The sequence below is a fragment of the Heterodontus francisci genome, chromosome 5 (genome assembly GCF_036365525.1).
Source record: "Heterodontus francisci isolate sHetFra1 chromosome 5, sHetFra1.hap1, whole genome shotgun sequence".
In the NCBI taxonomy this organism is placed as follows: Eukaryota; Metazoa; Chordata; class Chondrichthyes; order Heterodontiformes; family Heterodontidae; genus Heterodontus; species Heterodontus francisci.
This window is the reverse complement of record NC_090375.1, coordinates 2,226,965-2,249,600: the sequence shown is the minus strand read 5'-3', so window position 1 is coordinate 2,249,600 and position 22,636 is coordinate 2,226,965. Positions and strand designations below refer to the sequence as shown.

Sequence of the window (22,636 nt, the reverse complement as noted above, 5' to 3'; positions counted from 1 at the left end):
TTAAACTGAGTTGCCACTACAAAGGTAAATTAAGAGTCAAACATGCTGGAGTGGGTCTGGAGTCAGAGATGTACCCAGACTGAGTAAAGATAACAGGTTTCCAGGAAAGGACATGAGTAAACGGGATTGCCATTTCTCACAGGCTGACATCGCTTGGGTAATTATTAACTGGAACAATTAACAAATGGGACAATGAACTGGGCAATGAATAACGGAATAAATAATAAACTGAGCAAATAAATGCCTTCGGGATGAATGTTAATGGCCTATAAATGCAAGTTGATAATGACTGGGGCAATTAATGGGGAAATTAGCTGGGGTGTAATTATTTTGGAGCAGTTATTTTGGAACATTGGAGCAGGAGTAGGCCATTCAGCCCATCGAGTCTGCTCTGCCAGTCAATATGATCATGGATTTCAATGCCTTTTTCTCACACTGATTTTTTTGTGAGAGTTAAGGGAGTCACGATTAAGTGGGAATGATTATTTAGCCATTTCCTTGTAAAATAGTCCCATCAGACTGGATGGGTCACATCCCGTTTAGGCAACTGCGAAGGTCAGGGAATTATTCATAGGTTTTGACAGTCTGTATTCCAAACAAGCTCGAGTTCAACTGTACCCCAGTGAGAGTCGGTGTGTGTGGGACCCGTACCCCAGTGAGAGTCAGTGTGTGTGGGACCCGTACCCCAGTGAGAGTCAGTGTGTGTGGGACCCGTACCCCAGTGAGAGTCAGTGTGTGTGGGACCCGTACCCCAATGAGAGTCAGTGTGTGTGGGACCCGTACCCCAGTGAGAGTCAGTGTGTGTGGGACCCGTACCCCAGTGAGAGTCAGTGTGTGTGGGACCCGTACCCCAGTGAGAGTCAGTGTGTGTGGGACTCGTACCCCAATGAGAGTCAGTGTGTGTGGGACCCGTACTCCAGTGAGAGTCAGTGTGTGTGGAACCCGTACCCCAGTGAGAGTCAGTGTGTGTGGGACTCGTACCCCAATGAGAGTCAGTGTGTGTGGGACCCGTACCCCAGTGAGAGTCAGTGTGTGTGGGACTCGTACCCCAGTGAGAGTCAGTGTGTGTGGGACCAGTACCCCAGTGAGAGTCAGTGTGTGTGGGACTCGTACCCCAGTGAGAGTCAGTGTGTGTGGGACCCGTACCCCAGTGAGAGTCAGTGTGTGTGGGACCAGTACCCCAGTGAGAGTCAGTGTGTGTGGGACCCGTACCCCAGTGAGAGTCGGTGTGTGTGGGACCAGTACCCCAGTGAGAGTCGGTGTGTGTGGGACCAGTACCCCAGTGAGAGTCAGTGCGTGTGGGACCCGTACCCCAGTGAGAGTCAGTGCGTGTGGGACCCGTACCCCAGTGAGAGTCAGTGCGTGTGGGACCCGTACCCCAGTGAGAGTCAGTGCGTGTGGGACCCGTACCCCAGTGAGAGTCAGTGTGTGTGGGACCCGTACCCCAGTGAGAGTCAGTGCGTGTGGGACCCGTACCCCAGTGAGAGTCAGTGCGTGTGGGACCCGTACCCCAGTGAGAGTCAGTGCGTGTGGGACCCGTACCCCAGTGAGAGTCAGTGCGTGTGGGACTCGTACTCCAGTGAGAGTCAGTGTGTGTGGGTCCCGTACCCCAGTGAGAGTCAGTGTGTGTGGGACTCGTACTCCAGTGAGAGTCAGTGTGTGGAACCCGTACTCCAGTGAGAGTCAGTGTGTGTGGAACCCGTACCTCAGTGAGAGTCAGTGTGTGTGGAACCCGTACTCCAGTGAGAGTCAGTGTGTGTGGAACCCGTACCCCAGTGAGAGTCAGTGTGTGTGGAACCCGTTCCCCAGTGAGAGTCAGTGTGTGTGGGACTCGTACTCCAGTGAGAGTCAGTGTGTGGAACCCGTTCCCCAGTGAGAGTCAGTGTGTGTGGAACCCGTACCCCAGTGAGAGTCAGTGTGTGTGGAACCCGTACCCCAGTGAGAGTCAGTGTGTGTGGGACTCGTACTCCAGTGAGAGTCAGTGTGTGTGGAACCCGTACTCCAGTGAGAGTCAGTGTGTGTGGGACCCATACCTCAGTGAGAGTCAGTGTGTGTGGAACCCGTACCCCAGTGAGAGTCAGTGTGTGTGGGACCCGTACCCCAGTGAGAGTCAGTGTGTGTGGAACCCGTACCCCAGTGAGAGTCAGTGTGTGTGGAACCCGTTCCCCAGTGAGAGTCAGTGTGTGTGGAACCCGTTCCCCAGTGAGAGTCAGTGTGTGTGGAACCCGTACCCCAGTGAGAGTCAGTGGGTGTGTGGAACCCGTACCCCAGTGAGAGTCAGTGTGTGTGGGACCCGTACCCCAGTGAGAGTCAGTGTGTGTGGAACCCGTACCCCAGTGAGAGTCAGTGTGTGTGGGACCCGTACCCCAGTGAGAGTCAGTGTGTGTGGGACCCGTACCCCAGTGAGAGTCAGTGTGTGTGGAACCCGTACCCCAGTGAGAGTCAGTGTGTGTGGAACCCGTACCCCAGTGAGAGTCAGTGTGTGTGGAACCCGTACCCCAGTGAGAGTCAGTGTGTGTGGAACCCGTACCCCAGTGAGAGTCAGTGTGTGTGGAACCCGTACCCCAGTGAGAGTCAGTGTGTGTGGAACCCGTACCCCAGTGAGAGTCAGTGTGTGTGGGACCCGTATCCCAGTGACAGTCAGTGTGTGTGAGACCCGTACCCCATCGAGAGTCAGTGTGTGTGGGACCAGTACCCCAGTGAGAGTCAGTGTGTGTGGGACCAGTACCCCAGTGAGAGTCAGTGTGTGTGGAATCCGTACCCCAGTGAGAGTCAGTGTGTGTGGGACCCGTACCCCAGTGAGAGTCAGTGTGTGTGGGACCCGTACCCCAGTGAGAGTCAGTGTGTGTGGGACCCGTACCCCAGTGAGAGTCAGTGTGTGTGGGACCCGTACTCCAGTGTGAGTCAAGTGTGTGTGGGACCCGTACCCCAGTGAGAGTCAGTGTGTGTGGGACCAGTACCCCAGTGAGAGTCAGTGTGTGTGGGACCCGTACCCCAGTGAGAGTCAGTGTGTGTGGGACCCGTACCCCAGTGAGAGTCAGTGTGTGTGGGACCCGTACCCCAGTGAGAGTCAGTGTGTGTGGGATCCGTACCCCAGTGAGAGTCAGTGTGTGTGGGACCCGTACCCCAGTGAGAGTCAGTTTGTGTGGGACCCGTACCCCATCGAGAGTCAGTGTTCGTGGGACCAGTACCCCAGTGAGAGTCAGTGTGTGTGGGACCCGTACCCCAGTGAGAGTCAGTGTGTGTGGTACCAGTACCCCAGTGAGAGTCAGTGCGTGTGGGACCCGTACCCCAGTGAGAGTCAGTGCGTGTGGGACCCGTACCCCAGTGAGAGTCAGTGCGTGTGGGACCCGTACCCCAGTGAGAGTCAGTGCGTGTGGGACCCGTACCCCAGTGAGAGTCAGTGCGTGTGGGACCCGTACCCCAGTGAGAGTCAGTGTGTGTGGGACCCGTACCCCAGTGAGAGTCAGTGCGTGTGGGACCCGTACCCCAGTGAGAGTCAGTGCGTGTGGGACCCGTACCCCAGTGAGAGTCAGTGCGTGTGGGACTCGTACTCCAGTGAGAGTCAGTGTGTGTGGGACCCGTACCCCAGTGAGAGTCAGTGTGTGTGGGACTCGTACTCCAGTGAGAGTCAGTGTGTGGAACCCGTACTCCAGTGAGAGTCAGTGTGTGTGGAACCCGTACCCCAGTGAGAGTCAGTGTGTGTGGAACCCGTACCCCAGTGAGAGTCAGTGTGTGTGGGACCCGTACCCCAGTGAGAGTCAGTGTGTGTGGGACCCGTACCCCAGTGAGAGTCAGTGTGTGTGGGACCCGTACCCCAGTGAGAGTCAGTGTGTGGAACCCGTACCTCAGTGAGAGACAGTGTGTGTGGGACTCGTACTCCAGTGAGAGTCAGTGTGTGTGGGACTCGTACTCCAGTGAGAGTCAGTGTGTGTGGAACCCGTACTCCAGTGAGAGTCAGTGCGTGTGGGACCCGTACCCCAGTGAGAGTCAGTGCGTGTGGGACCCGTACCCCAGTGAGAGTCAGTGTGTGTGGGACCCGTACCCCAGTGAGAGTCAGTGCGTGTGGGACCCGTACCCCAGTGAGAGTCAGTGCGTGTGGGACCCGTACCCCAGTGAGAGTCAGTGCGTGTGGGACTCGTACTCCAGTGAGAGTCAGTGTGTGTGGGTCCCGTACCCCAGTGAGAGTCAGTGTGTGTGGGACTCGTACTCCAGTGAGAGTCAGTGTGTGGAACCCGTACTCCAGTGAGAGTCAGTGTGTGTGGAACCCGTACCCCAGTGAGAGTCAGTGTGTGTGGAACCCGTACCCCAGTGAGAGTCAGTGTGTGTGGGACCCGTACCCCAGTGAGAGTCAGTGTGTGTGGGACCCGTACCCCAGTGAGAGTCAGTGTGTGTGGGACCCGTACCCCAGTGAGAGTCAGTGTGTGTGGGACCCGTACTCCAGTGAGAGTCAGTGTGTGGAACCCGTACTCCAGTGAGAGTCAGTGTGTGTGGAACCCGTACCCCAGTGAGAGTCAGTGTGTGTGGGACCCGTACCCCAGTGAGAGTCAGTGTGTGTGGGACCCGTACCCCAGTGAGAGTCAGTGTGTGTGGGACCCGTACCCCAGTGAGAGTCAGTGTGTGGAACCCGTACCTCAGTGAGAGACAGTGTGTGTGGGACTCGTACTCCAGTGAGAGTCAGTGTGTGTGGGACTCGTACTCCAGTGAGAGTCAGTGTGTGTGGAACCCGTACTCCAGTGAGAGTCAGTGTGTGTGGAACCCGTACTCCAGTGAGAGTCTGTGTGTGTGGAACCCTCACCCCAGTGAGAGTCAGTGTGTGTGGGACTCGTACTCCAGTGAGAGTCAGTGTGTGTGGGACTCGTACTCCAGTGAGAGTCAGTGTGTGTGGAACCCGTACCCCAGTGAGAGTCAGTGTGTGGAACCCGTACTCCAGTGAGAGTCAGTGCGTGTGGAACCCGTACCCCAGTGAGAGTCAGTGTGTGTGGGACCCGTACCCCAGTGAGAGTCAGTGTGTGTGGGACTCGTACTCCAGTGAGAGTCAGTGTGTGGAACCCGTACCCCAGTGAGAGTCAGTGTGTGTGGAACCCGTACCCCAGTGAGAGTCAGTGTGTGTGGGACTCGTACTCCAGTGAGAGTCAGTGTGTGTGGGACTCGTACTCCAGTGAGAGTCAGTGTGTGTGGGACTCGTACTCCAGTGAGAGTCAGTGTGTGTGGGACTCGTACTCCAGTGAGAGTCAGTGTGTGGAACCCGTACTCCAGTGAGAGTCAGTGTGTGGAACCCGTACCTCAGTGAGAGTCAGTGTGTGTGGGACTCGTACTCCAGTGAGAGTCAGTGTGTGTGGGACCCGTATCCCAATGAGAGTCAGTGTGTGTGGGACTCGTACTCCAGTGAGAGTCAGTGTGTGGAACCCGTACTCCAGTGAGAGTCAGTGTGTGGAACCCGTACCTCAGTGAGAGTCAGTGTGTGTGGGACTCGTACTCCAGTGAGAGTCAGTGTGTGTGGGACCCGTATCCCAGTGAGAGTCAGTGTGTGGAACCCGTACCCCAGTGAGAGTCTGTGTGTGTGGAACCCGTACCCCAGTGAGAGTCAGTGTGTGTGGAACCCGTACCCCAGTGAGAGTCAGTGTGTGTGGAACCCGTACCCCAGTGAGAGTCAGTGTGTGTGGAACCCGTTCCCCAGTGAGAGTCAGTGTGTGTGGAACCCGTACCCCAGTGAGAGTCAGTGTGTGTGGAACCAGTACCCCAGTGAGAGTCAGTGTGTGGAACCCGTACCCCAGTGAGAGTCAGTGTGTGTGGGACCCGTATCCCAGTGAGAGTCAGTGTGTGTGGAACCCGTATCCCAGTGAGAGTCAGTGTGTGTGGAACCCGTACCCCAGTGAGAGTCAGTGTGTGTGGGACCCGTACCCCAGTGAGAGTCAGTGTGTGTGGGACCCGTTCCCCAGTGAGAGTCAGTGTGTGTGGGACCCGTACCCCAGTGAGAGTCAGTGTGTGTGGGACCCGTACTCCAGTGAGAGTCAGTGTGTGGAACCAGTACCCCAGTGAGAGTCAGTGTGTGTGGAACCAGTACCCCAGTGAGAGTCAGTGTGTGTGGGACCCGTACCCCAGTGAGAGTCAGTGTGTGTGGGACCCGTACCCCAGTGAGAGTCAGTGTGTGTGGGACCCGTACCCCAGTGAGAGTCAGTGTGTGTGGAACCCGTTCCCCAGTGAGAGTCAGTGTGTGGAACCCGTACCCCAGTGAGAGTCAGTGTGTGTGGAACCCGTTCCCCAGTGAGAGTCAGTGTGTGGGACCCGTACCCCAGTGAGAGTCAGTGTGTGTGGGACCCGTACCCCAGTGAGAGTCTGTGTGTGTGGAACCCGTACCCCAGTGAGAGTCAGTGTGTGTGGAACCCGTTCCCCAGTGAGAGTCAGTGTGTGTGGAACCCGTACCCCAGTGAGAGTCAGTGTGTGTGGAACCAGTACCCCAGTGAGAGTCAGTGTGTGGAATCCGTACCCCAGTGAGAGTCAGTGTGTGTGGGACCCGTATCCCAGTGAGAGTCAGTGTGTGTGGAACCCGTATCCCAGTGAGAGTCAGTGTGTGTGGAACCCGTACCCCAGTGAGAGTCAGTGTGTGTGGGACCCGTACCCCAGTGAGAGTCAGTGTGTGTGGGACCCGTTCCCCAGTGAGAGTCAGTGTGTGTGGGACCCGTACCCCAGTGAGAGTCAGTGTGTGTGGGACCCGTACTCCAGTGAGAGTCAGTGTGTGGAACCAGTACCCCAGTGAGAGTCAGTGTGTGTGGAACCAGTACCCCAGTGAGAGTCAGTGTGTGTGGGACCCGTACCCCAGTGAGAGTCAGTGTGTGTGGGACCCGTACCCCAGTGAGAGTCAGTGTGTGTGGGACCCGTACCCCAGTGAGAGTCAGTGTGTGTGGGACCCGTACCCCAGTGAGAGTCAGTGTGTGTGGGACTCGTACTCCAGTGAGAGTCAGTGTGTGGAACCCGTACTCCAGTGAGAGTCAGTGTGTGTGGAACCCGTACCCCAGTGAGAGTCAGTGTGTGTGGAACCAGTACCCCAGTGAGAGTCAGTGTGTGTGGGACCCGTACCCCAGTGAGAGTCAGTGTGTGTGGGACCCGTTCCCCAGTGAGAGTCAGTGTGTGTGGGACCCGTACCCCAGTGAGAGTCAGTGTGTGTGGGACCCGTACTCCAGTGAGAGTCAGTGTGTGGAACCAGTACCCCAGTGAGAGTCAGTGTGTGTGGGACCCGTACCCCAGTGAGAGTCAGTGTGTGTGGGACCCGTACCCCAGTGAGAGTCAGTGTGTGTGGGACCCGTACCCCAGTGAGAGTCAGTGTGTGTGGGACCCGTACCCCAGTGAGAGTCAGTGTGTGTGGGACTCGTACTCCAGTGAGAGTCAGTGTGTGTGGGACCCGTACCCCAGTGAGAGTCAGTGTGTGTGAAACCCGTACCCCAGTGAGAGTCAGTGTGTGTGGGACCCGTACCCCAGTGAGAGTCAGTGTGTGTGGGACCCGTACCCCAGTGAGAGTCAGTGTGTGTGGAACCCGTACTCCAGTGAGAGTCAGTGTGTGGAACCCGTACCTCAGTGAGAGTCTGTGTGTGTGGAACCCGTACCCCAGTGAGAGTCAGTGTGTGTGGAACCCGTTCCCCAGTGAGAGTCAGTGTGTGGAACCCGTACCCCAGTGAGAGTCAGTGTGTGTGGGACCCGTATCCCAGTGAGAGTCAGTGTGTGTGGGACCAGTACCCCAGTGAGAGTCAGTGTGTGTGGAATCCGTACCCCAGTGAGAGTCAGTGTGTGTGGGACTCGTACTCCAGTGAGAGTCAGTGTGTGGAACCCGTACCCCAGTGAGAGTCTGTGTGTGTGGAACCCGTACTCCAGTGAGAGTCAGTGTGTGGAACCCGTACCCCAGTGAGAGTCTGTGTGTGTGGAACCCGTACCCCAGTGAGAGTCAGTGTGTGTGGAACCCGTACCCCAGTGAGAGTCAGTGTGTGTGGGACTCGTACCCCAGTGAGAGTCAGTGTGTGTGGAACCCGTACCCCAGTGAGAGTCAGTGTGTGTGGGACCCGTACCCCATCGAGAGTCAGTGTGTGTGGAACCCGTACTCCAGTGAGAGTCAGTGTGTGTGGGACCCGTTCCCCAGTGAGAGTCAGTGTGTGTGGAACCCGTACCCCAGTGAGAGTCAGTGTGTGGAACCCGTACCCCAGTGAGAGTCAGTGTGTGTGGAACCCGTTCCCCAGTGAGAGTCAGTGTGTGTGGAACCCGTACCCCAGTGAGAGTCAGTGTGTGTGGGACCCGTACCCCAGTGAGAGTCAGTGTGTGTGGGACCCGTACCCCAGTGAGAGTCAGTGTGTGTGGAACCAGTACCCCAGTGAGAGTCAGTGTGTGTGGAACCCGTACCCCAGTGAGTGTCAGTGTGTGTGGGACCCGTACCCCAGTGAGAGTCAGTGTGTGTGGAACCCGTACTCCAGTGAGAGTCAGTGTGTGGAACCAGTACCCCAGTGAGAGTCAGTGTGTGTGGGACCCGTACCCCATCGAGAGTCAGTGTGTGTGGAACCCGTACTCCAGTGAGAGTCAGTGTGTGTGGAACCCGTTCCCCAGTGAGAGTCAGTGTGTGGAACCCGTACCCCAGTGAGAGTCAGTGTGTGTGGAACCCGTTCCCCAGTGAGAGTCAGTGTGTGTGGGACCCGTACCCCAGTGAGAGTCAGTGTGTGTGGGACCCGTACCCCAGTGAGAGTCAGTGTGTGTGGAACCAGTACCCCAGTGAGAGTCAGTGTGTGTGGAACCCGTACCCCAGTGAGAGTCAGTGTGTGTGGAACCCGTTCCCCAGTGAGAGTCAGTGTGTGTGGGACCCGTACCCCAGTGAGAGTCAGTGTGTGTGGGACCCGTACCCCAGTGAGAGTCAGTGTGTGTGGAACCAGTACCCCAGTGAGAGTCAGTGTGTGTGGAACCCGTACCCAGTGAGTGTCAGTGTGTGTGGGACCCGTACCCCAGTGAGAGTCAGTGTGTGTGGGACCCGTACCCCAGTGAGAGTCAGTGTGTGTGGAACCCGTACTCCAGTGAGAGTCAGTGTGTGGAACCAGTACCCCAGTGAGAGTCAGTGTGTGTGGGACCCGTTCCCCAGTGAGAGTCAGTGTGTGTGGGACCCGTTCCCCAGTGAGAGTCAGTGTGTGTGGGACCCGTACCCCAGTGAGAGTCAGTGTGTGTGGGACCCGTACCCCAGTGAGAGTCAGTGTGTGTGGGACCCGTTCCCCAGTGAGAGTCAGTGTGTGTGGGACCCGTACCCCAGTGAGAGTCAGTGTGTGTGGGACCCGTTCCCCAGTGAGAGTCAGTGTGTGTGGGACCCGTACCCCATCGAGAGTCAGTGTGTGTGGAACCCGTACTCCAGTGAGAGTCAGTGTGTGTGGGACCCGTTCCCCAGTGAGAGTCAGTGTGTGTGGAACCCGTACCCCAGTGAGAGTCAGTGTGTGGAACCCGTACCCCAGTGAGAGTCAGTGTGTGTGGAACCCGTTCCCCAGTGAGAGTCAGTGTGTGTGGAACCCGTACCCCAGTGAGAGTCAGTGTGTGTGGGACCCGTACCCCAGTGAGAGTCAGTGTGTGTGGGACCCGTACCCCAGTGAGAGTCAGTGTGTGTGGAACCAGTACCCCAGTGAGAGTCAGTGTGTGTGGAACCCGTACCCCAGTGAGTGTCAGTGTGTGTGGGACCCGTACCCCAGTGAGAGTCAGTGTGTGTGGAACCCGTACTCCAGTGAGAGTCAGTGTGTGGAACCAGTACCCCAGTGAGAGTCAGTGTGTGTGGGACCCGTACCCCATCGAGAGTCAGTGTGTGTGGAACCCGTACTCCAGTGAGAGTCAGTGTGTGTGGAACCCGTTCCCCAGTGAGAGTCAGTGTGTGGAACCCGTACCCCAGTGAGAGTCAGTGTGTGTGGAACCCGTTCCCCAGTGAGAGTCAGTGTGTGTGGGACCCGTACCCCAGTGAGAGTCAGTGTGTGTGGGACCCGTACCCCAGTGAGAGTCAGTGTGTGTGGAACCAGTACCCCAGTGAGAGTCAGTGTGTGTGGAACCCGTACCCCAGTGAGAGTCAGTGTGTGTGGAACCCGTTCCCCAGTGAGAGTCAGTGTGTGTGGGACCCGTACCCCAGTGAGAGTCAGTGTGTGTGGGACCCGTACCCCAGTGAGAGTCAGTGTGTGTGGAACCAGTACCCCAGTGAGAGTCAGTGTGTGTGGAACCCGTACCCCAGTGAGTGTCAGTGTGTGTGGGACCCGTACCCCAGTGAGAGTCAGTGTGTGTGGGACCCGTACCCCAGTGAGAGTCAGTGTGTGTGGAACCCGTACTCCAGTGAGAGTCAGTGTGTGGAACCAGTACCCCAGTGAGAGTCAGTGTGTGTGGGACCCGTTCCCCAGTGAGAGTCAGTGTGTGTGGGACCCGTTCCCCAGTGAGAGTCAGTGTGTGTGGGACCCGTACCCCAGTGAGAGTCAGTGTGTGTGGGACCCGTACCCCAGTGAGAGTCAGTGTGTGTGGGACCCGTTCCCCAGTGAGAGTCAGTGTGTGTGGGACCCGTACCCCAGTGAGAGTCAGTGTGTGTGGGACCCGTTCCCCAGTGAGAGTCAGTGTGTGTGGGACCCGTACCCCAGTGAGAGTCAGTGTGTGTGGGACCCGTACCCCAGTGAGAGTCAGTGTGTGTGGGACCCGTACCCCATCGAGAGTCAGTGTGTGTGGAACCCGTACTCCAGTGAGAGTCAGTGTGTGTGGAACCCGTTCCCCAGTGAGAGTCAGTGTGTGGAACCCGTACCCCAGTGAGAGTCAGTGTGTGTGGAACCCGTTCCCCAGTGAGAGTCAGTGTGTGTGGGACCCGTACCCCAGTGAGAGTCAGTGTGTGTGGGACCCGTACCCCAGTGAGAGTCAGTGTGTGTGGAACCAGTACCCCAGTGAGAGTCAGTGTGTGTGGAACCCGTACCCCAGTGAGAGTCAGTGTGTGTGGAACCCGTTCCCCAGTGAGAGTCAGTGTGTGTGGGACCCGTACCCCAGTGAGAGTCAGTGTGTGTGGGACCCGTACCCCAGTGAGAGTCAGTGTGTGTGGAACCAGTACCCCAGTGAGAGTCAGTGTGTGTGGAACCCGTACCCCAGTGAGTGTCAGTGTGTGTGGGACCCGTACCCCAGTGAGAGTCAGTGTGTGTGGGACCCGTACCCCAGTGAGAGTCAGTGTGTGTGGAACCCGTACTCCAGTGAGAGTCAGTGTGTGGAACCAGTACCCCAGTGAGAGTCAGTGTGTGTGGGACCCGTTCCCCAGTGAGAGTCAGTGTGTGTGGGACCCGTTCCCCAGTGAGAGTCAGTGTGTGTGGGACCCGTACCCCAGTGAGAGTCAGTGTGTGTGGGACCCGTTCCCCAGTGAGAGTCAGTGTGTGTGGGACCCGTACCCCAGTGAGAGTCAGTGTGTGTGGGACCCGTACCCCAGTGAGAGTCAGTGTGTGTGGGACCCGTATCCCAGTGAGAGTCAGTGTGTGTGGGACCCGTACCCCAGTGAGAGTCAGTGTGTGTGGGACCCGTACCCCAGTGAGAGTCAGTGTGTGTGGGACTCGTACTCCAGTGAGAGTCAGTGTGTGGAACCCGTACTCCAGTGAGAGTCAGTGTGTGTGGAACCCGTACCTCAGTGAGAGTCTGTGTGTGTGGAACCCGTACTCCAGTGAGAGTCAGTGTGTGGAACCCGTACCCCAGTGAGAGTCAGTGTGTGGAACCCGTACCCCAGTGAGAGTCAGTGGGTGTGGAACCCGTACCCCAGTGAGAGTCAGTGTGTGTGGGACCCGTATCCCAGTGAGAGTCAGTGTGTGTGGGACCAGTACCCCAGTGAGAGTCAGTGTGTGTGGGACCAGTACCCCAGTGAGAGTCAGTGTGTGTGGAATCCGTACCCCAGTGAGAGTCAGTGTGTGTGGGACTCGTACCCCAGTGAGAGTCAGTGTTCGTGGGACCAGTACCCCAGTGAGAGTCAGTGTGTGTGGAATCCGTACCCCAGTGAGAGTCAGTGTGTGTGGGACTCGTACCCCAGTGAGAGTCAGTGTGTGTGGGATCTGTACCCCAGTGAGAGTCAGTGTGTGTGGGACCAGTACCCCAGTGAGAGTCAGTGTGTGTGGGACCAGTACCCCAGTGAGAGTCAGTGTGTGTGGAATCCGTACCCCAGTGAGAGTCAGTGTGTGTGGGACTCGTACCCCAGTGAGAGTCAGTGTGTGTGGGATCTGTACCCCAGTGAGAGTCAGTGTGTGTGGGACCAGTACCCCAGTGAGAGTCAGTGTGTGTGGGTCCCGTACCCCAGTGAGAGTCAGTGTGTGTGGGACCCGTACCCCATTGAGAGTCAGTGTTCGTGGGACCAGTACCCCAGTGAGAGTCAGTGTGTGTGGGACCCGTACCCCAGTGAGAGTCAGTGTGTGTGGGACCCGTACCCCAGTGAGAGTCAGTGTGTGTGGGACCCGTATCCCAGTGAGAGTCAGTGTGTGTGGGACCCGTACCCCAGTGAGAGTCAGTGTTCGTGGGACCAGTACCCCAGTGAGAGTCAGTGTGTGTGGGACCCGTACCCCAGTGAGAGTCAGTGTGTGTGGGACCCGTACCCCAGTGAGAGTCAGTGTGTGTGGGACCCGTACCCCAGTGAGAGTCAGTGTGTGTGGGATCTGTACCCCAGTGAGAGTCAGTGTGTGTGGGACCCGTACCCCAGTGAGAGTCAGTGTGTGTGGGACCCGTACCCCAGTGAGAGTCAGTGTGTGTGGGACCCGTATCCCAGTGAGAGTCAGTGTGTGTGGGACCCGTATCCCAGTGAGAGTCAGTGTGTGTGGGACCCGTATCCCAGTGAGAGTCAGTGTGTGTGGGACCGGTACCCCAGTGAGAATCAGTGTGTGTGGGATCTGTACCCCAGTGAGAGTCAGTGTGTGTGGGATCTGTACCCCAGTGAGAGTCAGTGTGTGTGGGACCCGTACCCCAGTGAGAGTCAGTGTGTGGAACCGGTACCCCAGTGAGAGTCAGTGTGTGTGGGACCCGTACTGCAGTGAGAGTCAGTGTGTGTGGGACCCGTACTGCAGTGAGAGTCAGTGTGTGTGGGACCCGTACCCCAGTGAGAGTCAGTGTGTGTGGGACCCGTACTGCAGTGAGAGTCAGTGTGTGTGGGACCCGTACCCCAGTGAGAGTCAGTGTGTGTGGGACCCGTACTCCAGTGAGAGTCAGTGTGTGTGGGACCCGTACTCCAGTGAGAGTCAGTGTCTGGAAACGTATCCCAGTGTCTTCAGGACAGAGACAGAAATGGAGTTGGGCCCTGATGAATTATTGTGAATTTCTGCTTAAGATGTAATTCGAGGTCTTCAGGGAGTGTGATTGGAGTTGATACTGGAAACCAGCCTGTGAATGAGCCTGCCAAGGAGCAGATCCTTTCCGTGGCGATACTATGTTTGTTTGGACACTTCTGTGTGATTTAATGGTTATTTCATATGTTCCATTTTGCACAAGCTGACAGAGACTCTGAACACTGTGCTCAGTGAATTTCACTAGCACTGTGGCCCATTGCCTGAGCAATAAACTAGATCCCGTGGGACAAGAGGCTGCAACAGCCGACAATTTGCAGCTCAGCCTTTCCTGGGATTTGCCAGAGACTCCTGTTAGGACCGAGGCTTCACCGAAATTAGGACTTTCCTTCTCCTCCATAGTTTCCTTTGGAATTTCCTTGCTGAATTGTCCTGCCGAGCTGCTGGAATTTGGAACCATTGGGCGCGGCAGTGGGATTTGTGATCAGAATGCCGATTCGGAGAGGTCATGTTGCTCCTCAGAATACATTCCTTGATACCATCATCCGGAAATTAGAAGGTCGCAGTAAGTGTTTGTATTCTTGTCTGTTATCAGTGACAGTAACTGACTGGGATAGACACAGGGTGAGAGATGGATATATAGATAGTGGGAAGGCAAAGAGAGTCATGGACAAAAAGGGAGAAAGGCAGAGAAACCACAGACAAAAGGAAAGTTAGAGACAGGGGTATGAGAGACAGATAAATGAGACAGAAACAGACAGGGCGGGCAAGTTAAACAAACCAGTAGAAATTGATCGAGGAAAAGACACATTCAGACACAGTAGAAGTGGATAGAGTAAAATATCTCAGAGAGAGGGAGGGGCAGGGAAACATACTGGGGGAGGGGGATAGAGGGAGGATGAAAGACAGAGAGAGATACTCACGCTGGGTGTCAAACATCTTCCCTCTGCAGAAAGCGACAGGCGGGTGGAGTGCTGACCTTCAGTGCTGGCCGTCTGAAGGACGTCGGTCTGTGTGCGGAGGGGGTGCAGAGGGAAGCAGGGGGGCCTTGAGCTGCTGAGAGGGAAGCCTGATAACAGAATCTAAAAATACTCTACATTGAAGCTTAGCATATTCTGACACTGAGCAGTGAAACAATAAAAATGTTAAAGTGGAGGGGGCCTAATTTCAGCAAATTGAGGAGGGATCCACATGTGTATGGGTGGTCTTTGAAGGGGAACTGGTTTGCTTACATTGCCATAAGGGGAAAGGGAGAGCAACTACAACCAGAGCTCCTTGGGTGACAAAGGGATCAGAGAGAGAAGTAAAAACAGGAACAGGCGGAGGGCATTCAGCCCCTCGAGCCTGGTCCCGCCATTCAGTGGGTTCGTGGCTAATCTGCAGCCTAACTCCAGATACCCACCTTTGCCCCAAAATCCCTCAATACCTTTAGTGAACAAAAATCTATCAATCTCAGGTTTAAAATTAACAATTAATCCAGCATCAGTTGGACAGTTTCAAACTTCTATCACCCTTTATGTGTGAAAGTGTTTCCCAAGTTCACTCTGAAGTAGAAAAATGGTGTATGACTGTGACAACCGACCTCTCCAGTCAAAGCCCCCAATCAAAATATACAATTCTGATAGTGGTGGGAGAAACGCACTGTTAATTCAATCCCGTCCCTCCACTGATCGCCTAACGTATCATTTTGAACTTTCCAAATTAAAGAGAGACCCAGCTAAATTGGACCATCTATTAACCCCTGAATGAGACTAACCAAACCAGGTGTCTTTAAATCAACAAATTAACTGTTTAATTAGGAAAAACTCAATTCTTAAACACTACTAAGAGATAAACAACATTTAAAATAGAAAAAATTCGAGTCCTTGCAGATTTACACTCCTGCTGGATGTGAAAAAGTCCAATGTTGCTTGAAGTCCTCACAGCCTTCCGATGGGGGAAAAAAAAAAAATCTTCAACAGTAGAACAGTCCGGAGTCTAATTCGGAAGTTGAAATAGTTGCTCTTTTTCCAACGATGAATTTCAACAATTAACAACTTGCAAACACTTTTTAATGAATCAATCTGACTTTCGGAGCAGGAGTAGGCCATTCGGCCCTTCGAGCCTGCTTCACCATTCAGTACGATCATGGCTGATCATCCAAACACAGTAACCTGTTCCCGCTTTCTCCCCAATCCCTTGATCCCATTAGCCCCAAAAACTATATCTAACTCTTTCTTGAATATATTTAATGATTTGGCCTTAACTGCTTTCCCTGGTAGAGAATTCCACAGGTTCACCACTCTCTGGGTGAAGAAATCTCTTCTCATCTCAGTCCTAAATGGCTTACCCCTTATCCTTAGACTGTGACCCCTCGTCCTGGACTCCCCCACCATTGGGAACATCCTTCCTGCATCTAGTCTGTCCAGTCCTGTTAGAATTTTGTAGGTTTCTATGAGATCCCCGCTCATTCTTCTAAACTCTAGCGAATACAAGCCTAATTGACCCAATCTCTCTTCATACGTCAGTCCCACCATCCCAGGAATCAGTCTGGTAAACCTTCGCTGCACTCCCTCCATAGCAAGAACATCCTTCCTCAGATAAGGAGACCAAAACTGCACACAATACTCCAGATGTGGTCTCACCAAGGCCCTGTATAATTGCAGCAAGACATCCCTGCTCCTGTACTCGAATCCTCTCGCTATGAAGGCCAACATACCATTTGCCTTCTTGACTATCTGCTGCACCTGCATGCTTACTTTCAGCGACTGGTGCACAAGGACACCCAGGTCTCGCTGTACTTCCCCCTTTCTCAATCTATCACCGTTCAGATAATCTGCCTTTCTGTTTTTGCCACCAAAATGGATAACCTCACATTTATTCACATTATACTGCATCTGCCATGTATTTGCCACTCACTCAACCTGTCCAAATCACACTGGATCTTCTCTGCATCTTCCTCACAGCTCACACTCCCACCCAGCTTTGTGTTGTCTGCAAACTTGGAGATATTACATTTAATTCCCTCATCTATATCATTAATATATATTGTGACTAGCTATAGGGGTCCTAGCACCGATCCCTGTGGTACCTCACTGGTCACTGCCTGCCACTCAGAAAAAGACCCGATTTTTCCTACTAAAAAAAAGATTGTCACAGTCAAACTTTCCCTCCTTCAGTTTAAATTATCAGAGATCTCTATTTTGGCTTGACTTTAGAATTTTGAGAGAGAAAAATAAATAGACTAAATTTTCTTCTTTCAGTTTAAATGGTCTGAGAGCTTTCCTTTCGGGTGCTAACATACAGCTGCTTGTCTGTTTCCCCAGTTAGAACAGTCTGTCTCAAAACAAAAGCTAGTTCAAAAGATAATTGCAACATTGTATATCTGGTCCTTGGTCTCTGGCTGTTGCGGGGTAACCAGGATGCATTCTTTAAAGCTAATTGGTTCCCTCTTCGCATGGTTGTATCCAAAGGCACCCAAAATGCACTTTCTCTATCTCCTGAGGCTTGCTGGTTCTTAAAGCAGTACGGCTTCCTTTCCAGCCTTAAAGGCGCACCGCATTCTTCCCGAAAAAGAACTACAGGATCATAACACCTCCGCCCTGGCGGAATGAAACGCCATTCCTGGAATGCATTTCATTACAATGGGTAGGAAAAAAATGGAAAAAAACGCTAACAGATTTTTTTTTTCCCGCATTTACAGATATACTCTTCTAATAATTTACAGCATTCTCATTGCCATCCACATTGTTAAATCTGCAACAAAGCGTCGGTGATGACATTATTTTTCCCTGCAATATGTACAACCTTCAAATGATAAGGCTGTAACAACAGACTCCATCTAAAGATTCTAGCATTTTGGTTTTTAAACTTTTTCACAAACATTAATGGGTTATGGTCAGTGTAAATTAATATCTCTTTATAGTCCTAGCAGACATATAGCTTAAAATGTTTGAGAGCCAGGAAAAGTCCCTATGTTTCTTTTTCCACAGTGGAATACTTTTTCTGATGACAATTTAGTTTTCTAGAAAAATACCCTACTGTCTTCTCTGTCGGATTTGTCATTTTGCAGCAGCACTGCACCAACCCCCAGGTCACTAGCATTGATCGCTAATTTAAAGGGTTTAGCGAAATTTGGAGCATTCAACAATGGTTTATTAGTTAAGATTCCCTTCAGCTTTTCAAAAGCTGCCTGGCATTCATCTGACCATAACACTTTGTTTTTTTGTAGCAAGTCGGTTAACAGAGCAGCCACAGGACTAAAGTTTCATACAAATTTCCGATAAAACCCACACATCCCTAAAAATCTCATTATTTTCCTTTTTAGATTCCATTAAGGCTTGCACCTTTGTTTTTTTTTGGCAATACCTAATCTTGCCCCACTATGTGTCCGAGGTAAATTACTCTTGCTTTTCCAAATTTACCACTAAATTCGCAGCTTGTAACTTTTTAAACAAAAGTTTGAATTGGTTTGTGTTACGGTATACTAGTATATCATTGAGATATACAACACAGCTGGGAACACTGGCTACCACCTGATTCATTAAGCTTTGAAAAATTGCTGGGACATTTTTCATTCTGAAGCAGAAACAGGGTGTCTGATGATGTCAGCTTGGTAATAGAAGAGAGAATCAGGCTGAAGATAAAAGTAGAGGACATGTGAAAAAGCAAACAGACAATGTGAGAATAGATTGGTCACAAGTATAAAGAGAATCCAAAGAAAGACTGACTTACATTTGGCCTAACCATCAGCCTCAAGAAAACGAACATCATGGGGCAGGACGTCAGAAATGCTCCATCCATCAATATTGGCGACCACGCTCTGGAAGTGGTTCAAGAGTTCACCTACCTAGGCTCAACTATCACCAGTAACCTGTCTCTAGATGCTTCACAAACCACTGACCACCTCCAGGCGCGTATCCATTGTCTCTCGAGATAAGGAGGCCCAAAAGAACAAAAGAAAAAAAGATGCAGAAATCAACAAGGGCATGGGAAAGGCTTCCACTGCTATGTCCAGACTGGCCAAGAGAGTGTGGGAAAATGGCGCACTGACACGGAACACAAAAGTCCGAGTGTATCAGGCCTGTGTCCTCAGTACCTTGCTCTATGGCAGCGAGGCCTGGACAACGTATGTCAGCCAAGAGCGACGCCTCAATCCGTATCTCCAACGCAGAAGTCCTCGAGGCAGCCAACATCCCCAGCTTATACACCCTACTGAGTCAGCGGTGCTTGAGATGGCTTGGCCATGTGAGCCGCATGGAAGATGGCAGGATCCCCAAAGACACATTGTGCAGCAAGCTCGCCACTGGTATCAGACCCACCGGCCGTCCATGTCTCCGCTTTAAAGACGTCTGCAAACGCGACATGAAATCAAAGAACAAAGATAATTACAGCACAGGAACAGGCCCTTCGGCCCTCCAAGCCTGCGACGATCCAGATCCTCTCTCTAAACATGTCGCCTATTTTCTAATGTTCTGTATCTCTTTTCTTCCTGCCCATTCATGTATCTGTCTAGATACATCTTAAAAGACTCCATCGTGCCCGCATCTACCACCTCCGCTGGCAATGTGTTCCAGGTGCCCACCACCCTCTGCGTAAAGAACTTTCCACGCATATCCCCCCTAAACTTTTCCCCTTTCACTTTGAACTCGTGTCCTCTAGTAATTGAAACCCCCACTCTGGGAAAAAGCCTCTTGCTATCCACCCTGTCAATACCTCTCATGATTTTGTACACCTCAATCAGGTCTCCCCTCAACCTCCGTCTTTCTAATGAAAATAATCCTAATCTACTCAACCTCTCTTCATAGCTAGCGCCCTCCATACCAGGCAACATCCTGGTGAACCTCCTCTGCACCCTCTCCAAAGCATCCACATCCTTTTGATAATGTGGCGACCAGAACTGTACGCAGTATTCCAAATGTGGCCGAACCAAAGTCCTATACAACTGTAACATGACCTGCCAACTCTTGTACTCAATGCCCCGTCCGATGAAGGAAAGCATGCCGTATGCCTTCTTGACCACTCTATTTACCTGCGTTGCCACCTTCAGGGAACAGTGGACCTGAACACCCAAATCTCTCTGGACATCAATTTTCCCCAGGACTTTTCCATTTACTGTATAGTTCACTCTTGAATTGGATCTTCCAAAATGCATTTGCCCTGATTGAACTCCATCTGCCATTTCTCTGCCCAACTCTCCAATCTATCTATATTCTGCTGTATTCTCTGACAGTCCCCTTCACTATCTGCTACTCCACCAATCTTAGTGTCGTCTGCAAACTTGCTAATCAGTCCACCTATACTTTCCTCCAAATCATTAATGTATATCACAAACAACAGTGGTCCCAGCACGGATCCCTGTGGAACACCACTGGTCACACGTCTCCATTTTGAGAAACTCCCTTCTACTGCTACTCTCTGTCTCCTGTTGCCCAGCCAGTTCTTTATCCATCTAGCTAGTACACCTTGGACCCCATGCGACTTCACTTTCTCCATCAGCCTGCCATGGGGAACCTTATCAAACGCCTTACTGAAGTCCATGTATATGACATCGACAGCCCTTCCCTCATCAATCAACTTTGTCACTTCCTCAAAGAATTCTATTAAGTTGGTAAGACATGACCTTCCCTGCACAAAACCATGTTGCCTATCACTGATGAGCCCATTTTCTTCCAAATGGGAATAGATCCTATCCCTCAGTATCTTCTCCAGCAGCTTCCCTACCACTGACGTCAGGCTCACCGGTCTATAATTACCTGGATTATCCCTGCTACCCTTCTTAAACAAGGGGACAACATTAGCAATTCTCCAGTCCTCCGGGACCTCACCCGTGTTTAAGGATGCTGCAAAGATATCTGTTAAGGCCCCAGCTATTTCCTCTCTCGCTTCCCTCAGTAACCTGGGATAGATCCCATCCGGACCTGGGGACTTGTCCACCTTAATGCCCTTTAGAATACCCAACACTTCCTCCCTCCTTATGCCGACTTGACCTAGAGTAATCAAACATCTGTTCCTAACCTCAACATCCGTCATGTCCCTCTCCTCGGTGAATACCGATGCAAAGTACCTGTGACATTGATCACAAATCGTGGGAGTCAGTTGCCAGCGATCGCCAGAGCTGGCGGGCAGCCATAAAGGCGGGGCTAAAGTGTGGCGAGTCGAAGAGACTTAGCAGTTGGCAGGAAAAAAGACAGAAGTGCAAGGGGAGAGCCAACTGTGTAACAGCCCCGACAAACAAATTTTTCTGCAGCACCTGTGGAAGAGCCTGTCACTCTAGAATTGGCATTTATAGCCACTCCAGGCGCTGCTCCACAAACCACTCACCACCTCCAGGCGCTTACCCATTGTCTCTCGAGATAAGGAGGCCAAAGAAGAGGCTCATTAGCAAAATTGAACCTCGATACTAAAAGGGATAGTAGCGGCATCGATACAAAATTAGCAAAGGGATTGGCAGCAGAAGCTGTGGTGATTGGCTGTTTCTCGGACTGGAGGAGGGTATACAGTGGAGTTCCCAAGGGTGGGGACTAGAGCCATCACTGTTTTTGATGTACATTAATGACCTGGACTTGGGTGGACTGGGCACAATTTCAATATTTACAGATGACACAAAATGTGCAAGTATAGTGAACTGTGAGGAGGATAGTGATAAACTTCAGGAAAGTGGAATAGTTGGACGTGTGATAGATGAAATTTCATGAAGAAATGTGAAGTGATGCATTTTGGTAAGAGGAATGAGGCAAGACAATATAAAATAAAGGGTACAACTCGAAAGGAGGTGCAGGAGCAGAGGGACCTGGGTGTATATGTGCACAAATCATTGAAGGTGGCAGGACAGGTTGAGAGAGTGGTTAATAAAGCATATGGGATCTTGGGCTTCATAAATAGAGGTATTGAGTTCAAAAACAGGGAAGTTATGCTGAACCTTTATAAAGCTCTGGTTCGGCCCCAATGAGAATATTGTGTCCAGTTCTGGTCACCACACTTCAGGAAGGATGTGAGGGTCCTTGAGAGGGTGCAGAGGAGATTTACCAGAATGGTTCCAGGGATGAGGGATTTTAATGGCAAGGTTAGGTTGGAGAAGCTGGGGTTGTTCTCCTTGCAGCAAAGGAGATTGAGCAGAGATTTGATAGAGGTGTACAAGATTATGACAAGGTTTAGATAAGTTAGATGAGGAAAAACTGTTCCCATGAACTAATAGTACAAGGACTAGGGGACACAGAGTGAAGGTTTTGTGAGACAGAGCTTTTTCACACAGTGAGTGTTAATGACCTGGAACTCACTGTCCACCAGGTGGTGGAATCAGAGACCATCAATGATTTCCAAAGGAAATTGGACTTGGATTTAGACTTGCGGGGGAACGGGACTGACTGGATTGCTCTGTGGAGAGCTGGCATGGACTCGATGGGCTGAATGGCCTCCTTCTTTGCTGTAAATGACACTGAATCTTTCCAATGGTTGGAGGTTTAGTCACCAGGGGATACAGATTGAAGGTGATTTGAGAAAACCTTTTGACACATTGATATTGGGCCTTTCATGACCACCGGACATTTCAAAGGACTTGACACCGAATGAAGTACTTTTGAAGTGTAGTCGCTGTTGTAATTTAGGAAATGTGGCAGCAAAATTGTGCACAGCAAGCTCCCACAAACAGCAATGTGATATTGACCTAAAAATGGTTTTTGTGATGTTGATTGAGGGATAGATATTGGACGGGAGACCGAGGAGAACTCCCTGCTCTTCGCGATAGGACCATAGAATAGAATCACAGAAAGCAGCCATTCGGCCCATCATGTCTGCACCGGTCTAATCCCACCTTCCAGCATTTGATCCGTAGCCATGCAGGTTACAGCATTTCAGGAGCATATCCAGACTCCTTTTGAATGAGTGGAGGGTCTCTGTCTCAACTACCCTTTCAGGCAGTGAGTTCTAGACCATCACTTTAAATCTATGCCCCCTCGTCATTGACCTCTCTGCTAAGGTGAATAGACCCTTCACCTCCACTCTATCCAGGCCCCTCAAAATTTTGTACATTTCAATCAGATCTCCCCTCAGCCTTCTCTGTTCCAAGGAGAACAACCCCAGCCTATCCCATCTTTCCTCATAGCTGCATTTTTCTAGTCCTGGCAACATCCTTGTAAATCTCCTCTGTACCCTCTTCAGTGCAATTACATCCTTTCTTTAATGAGGTGACCAGAACTGCACACAGTACTCAAGTTGTGGCCTAATCAATGATTTATACGGTTCCAGCATAACCTCCCTGCTCTTGTATTCTATACCTCGGTTAATAAAGGAAAGGATTCCATATGCCTTCTTAACCACCTTATCGACCTGTCCTGCTATCTTCAGGGATCTGTGGACATTCACTCCAATGTCCCTCACTTCCTCTACAC

At 52.1% G+C, this 22,636-nt stretch overlaps 1 protein-coding gene across 1 annotated transcript in view; it reads left to right on the top strand.

The window, feature by feature from the left end:
- Positions 1–22,636, top strand: part of LOC137369695 (potassium voltage-gated channel subfamily H member 2-like) — a 465,677-nt gene that overhangs the window by 494 nt on the left and 442,547 nt on the right. Inside the window, exon 2 of the mRNA XM_068031032.1 lies at positions 13,671–13,833. Within this exon, the coding sequence (XP_067887133.1) occupies positions 13,758–13,833 (76 nt within the window). The 5' untranslated portion in view covers positions 13,671–13,757. The remainder of the gene's footprint in view (positions 1–13,670; positions 13,834–22,636) is intronic.